The 5,271-nt window shown below is 39.7% G+C and overlaps 1 protein-coding gene across 2 annotated transcripts; it reads left to right on the plus strand.

Moving 5' to 3' along the window:
• Positions 1 to 2,123: 2,123 nt before the first annotated feature.
• LOC100961078 (casein kinase I-like) lies at positions 2,124 to 3,282 on the plus strand. Of its 2 annotated transcripts, XM_012802352.2 has the most exons (2): positions 2,124 to 3,150; positions 3,187 to 3,252. In XM_012802352.2, the coding sequence occupies exons 1-2, from the start codon at positions 2,181 to 2,183 to the stop codon at positions 3,192 to 3,194; spliced, it is 978 nt and encodes a 325-aa protein (XP_012657806.1). In that variant the 5' UTR covers positions 2,124 to 2,180; the 3' UTR covers positions 3,195 to 3,252. The 2 variants fall into 2 exon arrangements, with proteins under 2 accessions (XP_012657806.1, XP_012657805.1); XM_012802351.2 differs by having other exon boundaries at positions 2,124 to 3,282.
• Positions 3,283 to 5,271: the final 1,989 nt, after the last annotated feature.

The raw sequence follows: 5,271 nt of genomic DNA on the forward strand, positions 1-5,271 counted from the left end.
TACCACAATTTATTGATCCATTCATGGGTCGATGGGCACTTGGTCTTCTTCCATGACCTAGCAATTATGAATTGGGCTGCAATAAACATTCTGGTACAAATATCCTTGTTGTAGTGTGATTTTTGGTCTTCTGGATATATGCCTAGTAGAGCAATTGTAGGATAAAATGGTAGGTCTATTTTTAGTTCTCTTTAATAACCAAGCCCCCAGCCCTAACCCCCAGGACTAGTAAGAAAGGCAACAAACTTCTTGTACCCATAAAAAGAATTACTCTTAGCTTCAGCTCCTCCCACAAGGGAGGGGAAGTTAAGTTCTGGGAAGAAGCTTAAAGAGATGAAAGGAAGGAAGGGAGGGCTTGGATTCCAAATTAAGCCCCAGTGTTACCCAATTTGTACCCCTGAACTATGAGTTAATGTCTAAGTTACCATGTACTTCCATCCTGAATTGTGTAAACCCCTATGACATACCCCATCTTATGATTATGAAGTAATGTACTTGTGATATAGCTTGTGATTATGAGCCAATGTGTACCCCAACCTTGCGACCCCTGCTTTAACCACTGTGATTGGCTTCTGTATTGCACTAGCTTGCTGAGCACGGTATAAAAGAGCCCTTCACCTGCCACTCGAGGCTGCCTTATTGGTGTTTCAGCCTGCCTGCAGGTGTTTCAAATTATCAATAAAATTCTTAATTGCATCTGAAGTGGGGTCTACCCTTCTCTCGCTTCTACTGTCCCAATTCACTCTAAGTGTTCTCCAAATTCTCCCAGGACAGACCAGTATGAAGGCCCCCACATTTACCCAACACATAAGTTTGAAAGGCAAGATTGAACTTGAGGAATCACTAAGTTCACACAGTGATCTCTGTCCTTTGCCCCTAGGTACCCATATAAATACTTACTGGATTATGTGGCAACCCCCAGGAGGTTGCCAATTAAATGTTTGACATATTATTTATATCATCACATATGTTGAAATTAAACAGTCATCCCTGGTATCATGAGATATTCATTCCAGGACCCCTGTGAATACCAAAATCCAGGATGCTCAAGTTCTATATAAGTGATAAAATGGTATAGTATTTGCCTATATACTCCAGAAATCCTACTTAAAATCATCTCTAGATTACTTATAATACCTAATGCAATGTAAATATTTGTCATATTGTATTTTTTATTTGTATTATTTTTATTGTTGCACTGTTATTATTCAGTGTTTTCTTTGGGGGGAATATTTTTAATCCATGATGGATTGAATCCTGGATGTGGAACCCCTGAGCTCAGAGGGGCAATTCTATTATGTCTAGCATTTGTCTGGTTATAAAAGCAAAGCAACTATAAAGATAAATAGAAAAGAAAAGAAACAATCCTTTCATTGGTGAGAGCAGAGATAGACCTTTTTAACATTTTAATAGACTTCATTCCATTATCTTTTTATGACTATTTATAGTTTCTTTTGCTTTATTAATATATAGGGGGATCAAAGCATGTATAGACTTTTCAATCAATGAATAAGTAAAAATATATGTATTTTATTTCAGAGCCTTCTTAGAAGATATACAATTATCTGAAGTTACAAATACAAATACAACTGATCTTACAAATGTTAATAGTACCACCCACATGGTCAGCTCCAGGAGGACCACGTGTAGTTATGCTAGTCTCTTCCCCAGGATCACACAGTGATGGTGTTTAGCATCCTAAACCATAACAAATCTGTCTCCTGGCAACTATGCTGGGGCTCTTGGAGGACAGAATCTGCAGGTGGTCCTTCTTGGGAGAGAGAATTCAGTGTCGTGGTTAAAAGATGAAACTCTGGATTTTGTGTTGGCTGGAGCGGAGTAACAAGATGGCGGCGTCGGCGGAGTGACAGGGGTCCCTCTGGGCCGAGCCGCCGTAGTTCACGGCGCCTTTTTTCCAGCCCACAACGTCGCTGCGAAGGCCAGGAAGTGGCAGCCTTCCGGAAACAAGTGGCCCAGCCTAGGAACCGCGAGAACACCTCACAAACTCCGGCCTGGCAGAAAGAATCCCTACTGGGCGGTTGGGATCAGGTTCTCCTTGACTGATTCTGGGCCCGGTAGCGCCGAGGAAGCCTCCGTGTTCCGTTTCCTGCCGCCCGGGCCTCCGTCGTTCTCTCAGAGGTGTCGGGGCTTGGCCCCAGCCTCCATTTTCGTCTCTCAGAATGGCGAGCAGCAGCAGCTCCAAGGCCGAATTCATTGTGGGAGGGAAATATAAACTGGTACGGAAGATCGGGTCTGGCTCCTTCGGGGACATTTACCTGGCCATCAACATCACCAACGGCGAGGAAGTGGCAGTGAAGCTAGAATCTGAGAAGGCCAGGCATCCCCAGTTGCTGTACGAGAGCAAACTCTATAAGATTCTTCAAGGTGGGGTTGGCATCCCCCACATACGGTGGTATGGTCAGGAAAAAGACTATAATGTACTAGTCATGGATCTTCTGGGACCCAGCCTTGAAGACCTCTTCAATTTCTGTTCAAGAAAATTCACAATGAAAACTGTACTTATGTTAGCTGACCAGATGATCATCAGAATTGAATATGTGCATACAAAGAATTTTATACACAGAGACATTAAACCGGATAACTTCCTAATGGGTATTGGGCGTCACTGTAATAAGTTATTCCTTATTGATTTTGGTTTGGCAAAAAAATACAGAGACAACAAGACAAGACAGCACATACCATACAGAGAAGATAAAAACCTCACTGGCACTGCTCGATATGCTAGCATCAATGCACATCTTGGTATTGAGCAGAGTCGCCGAGATGACATGGAATCATTAGGATATGTTTTGATGTATTTTAATAGAACCAGCCTGCCATGGCAAGGACTAAAGGCTGCAACAAAGAAGCAAAAATATGAAAAGATTAGTGAAAAGAAGATGTCTACTCCTGTTGAAGTTTTATGTAAGGGGTTTCCTGCAGAATTTGCCATGTACTTAAACTATTGTCGTGGGCTGCGCTTTGAAGAAGCCCCAGATTACATGTATCTGAGGCAGCTATTCCGCATTCTTTTCAGGACCCTGAACCACCAATATGACTACACATTTGATTGGACAATGTTAAAGCAGAAAGCAGCACAGCAGGCAGCCTCTTCCAGTGGGCAAGGTCAGCAGGCCCAAACCCCCACAGGCAAGCAAACTGACAAAACCAAGAGTAACGTGAAAGGTTTCTAAGCATGAATTGAGGAACAGAAGAAGCAGAGCAGATGATTGGAGCAGCGTTTGTTTCTCCCCAAATCTAGAAATTTTAGTTCATATGTACACTAGCCAGTGGTTGTGGACAACCATTTGCACTCTTGGTGCAAAGAACTTAATTTCAGTATAAACTGACTCTGGGCAGCCTTGGTGATGCTGTATCCTGAGTTGTAGCCACTGTACTTGTGAATATTAACTGAGATAGTGAAACATGGTGTCCAGTTTTCTATTGCATTTTTTCAAGTGGAAAAGTTAACTGAATGGTTAACACACAAATTGGTGGAGAAATTGTGCATGTGCCAATTTTTTGTTAAAACTTTTTATTTTGAACTATACTACTTTAAGATCTCATATCAGAAGAACGGCATGAACAGTCTTCAGCCACAGTTGTGATGGTTGTAAATGCTCACAATTGTGCATTCTTAGGGTTTTTCCATCCCTGGGGTTTGCAAGTTGTTCACTTAAAACATTCTTAAAGTGGTTGGCTTCTTGCTTGCAAGCCAGCTGATGTGGTAGCAACCAAAGATTCCAGTGTTTGAGCATTTGAAAGACTCTGCCTGCTTACCTGTGCTAGAAATAACAGCATTTAAAGTGAAGACTTAAGAAAAACTTAGTGACTACTAGATTATCCTCAGGACTCTGCATTAACTCTATAATGTTCTTGGTATTAAAAAAAGCATATTTGTCACAGAAATTTAGTTAACATCTTACAACTGAACATGTACGTATGTTGCTTAGATAAATGTAATCACTGTAAACATCTATATGATCTGGGATTTTGTTTTTATTTTGAAACGGGAGCTTTTTTGTTTACAAGTTCATAAGAAACTAAAAACTGAAAAAAAAAAGATGAAACTCTGGAATAAGATTGCTCAGGTTAGCTTGTTAACTCAGTTATCTGACCTTTGGAGAGTTACTCAGCTTCCTTGTTGAAACAAAGAACAGAAAGAATATAAAGGGTGGTTGCTAGAATAAGATCACATAATCCATCTATAATCCATCATCCAAGAAGTTTGTAAGCACATAGAAAATGTTTCATTTATATTACGTTTTATTATTATCTTCATAGATCCAGAACTTAACATTGAATGTGGCAGGTAGAAAGTACCAAATAATTATTGAAACAAACATTTTCAGCATAAACAATAACTGTGAAGGAGAGACCTGGAAGAGCTGATCCAGGCATGCCTGATCCAGGCATGACTTGTGGGATTTTGGACAACTCACTCAATCTCTCTGGATTTTGGCTTCCTCGACTAGAATATGGAAATAATAAAAGTGTTTACATCACCAAACTATAATAAGGATCATCCAAAGACATCATGCTCAAACCCTGTGAGTATGTTTTCCTGAGGATGAATTCTCACAAGAGGTACTAAAGAATCAGACACTAGGAACATTTTAGAAGTTTTTTGGATACATTCTGCCTCCCTTTTTTTCAGAAGGGCCCTGCCAGATATCAAACTCAGTGGTGGTATTCTAGAATTGTTTTACTCTCACCAACGTTAGAATTACTACTTTTAAAATGGCTTGCCAGTTTAATGTTTTCTTTAGTTATCATTGTTTCTTATCATTGCTTTTTTCATGATATTCTTATTGTTAAGGTTCAGGTTTTTTGTTAGCTTTCTTGTTAGCTAAAAGCTTATTTGTTAGCTTTCTTTCCATTGCCTTTGACTAGTTTTTAAAAATGTACAAAATATTCTCTTCATGTTGTAAATAAAGGTACATTTAGCTTTAAAATTTCCCATTTTTCCTGTGTATGGTGATTGGAGGGGGACAACTTTGGGGACATCCTGTAGAGGACCATTCAACATTTTCTTGTTAATTGTGCAATACCTTATTATGTAGTTAACACTTGGACAATGCAGGGATTAGGAAGGCGGACCGCTCCCCCACCCAGAGCCTATAAACTCCCCAAAACTTAAATTCCTAATAGCCTACAGTTTGGAAGGGCTACTGATAACAAAAATAGCCAATTAGCACATATTTAGCATATTATATGTATTGTATCCTAACAATAAAATAAACTGGATGAAGGAAAGTGTTTTTTTTTTTT

This window comes from Otolemur garnettii, unplaced genomic scaffold (genome assembly GCF_000181295.1).
Source record: "Otolemur garnettii isolate 467f Iridium unplaced genomic scaffold, OtoGar3 scaffold00014, whole genome shotgun sequence".
NCBI lineage: Eukaryota > Metazoa > Chordata > Mammalia > Primates > Galagidae > Otolemur > Otolemur garnettii.

What these genes read in the sequence shown, in the direction of transcription:
- LOC100961078 (XM_012802351.2), top strand. Translation starts at nt 2,181, where the DNA reads ATGGCGAGCAGCAGCAGCTCCAAGGCCGAATTCATTGTGGGAGGGAAA.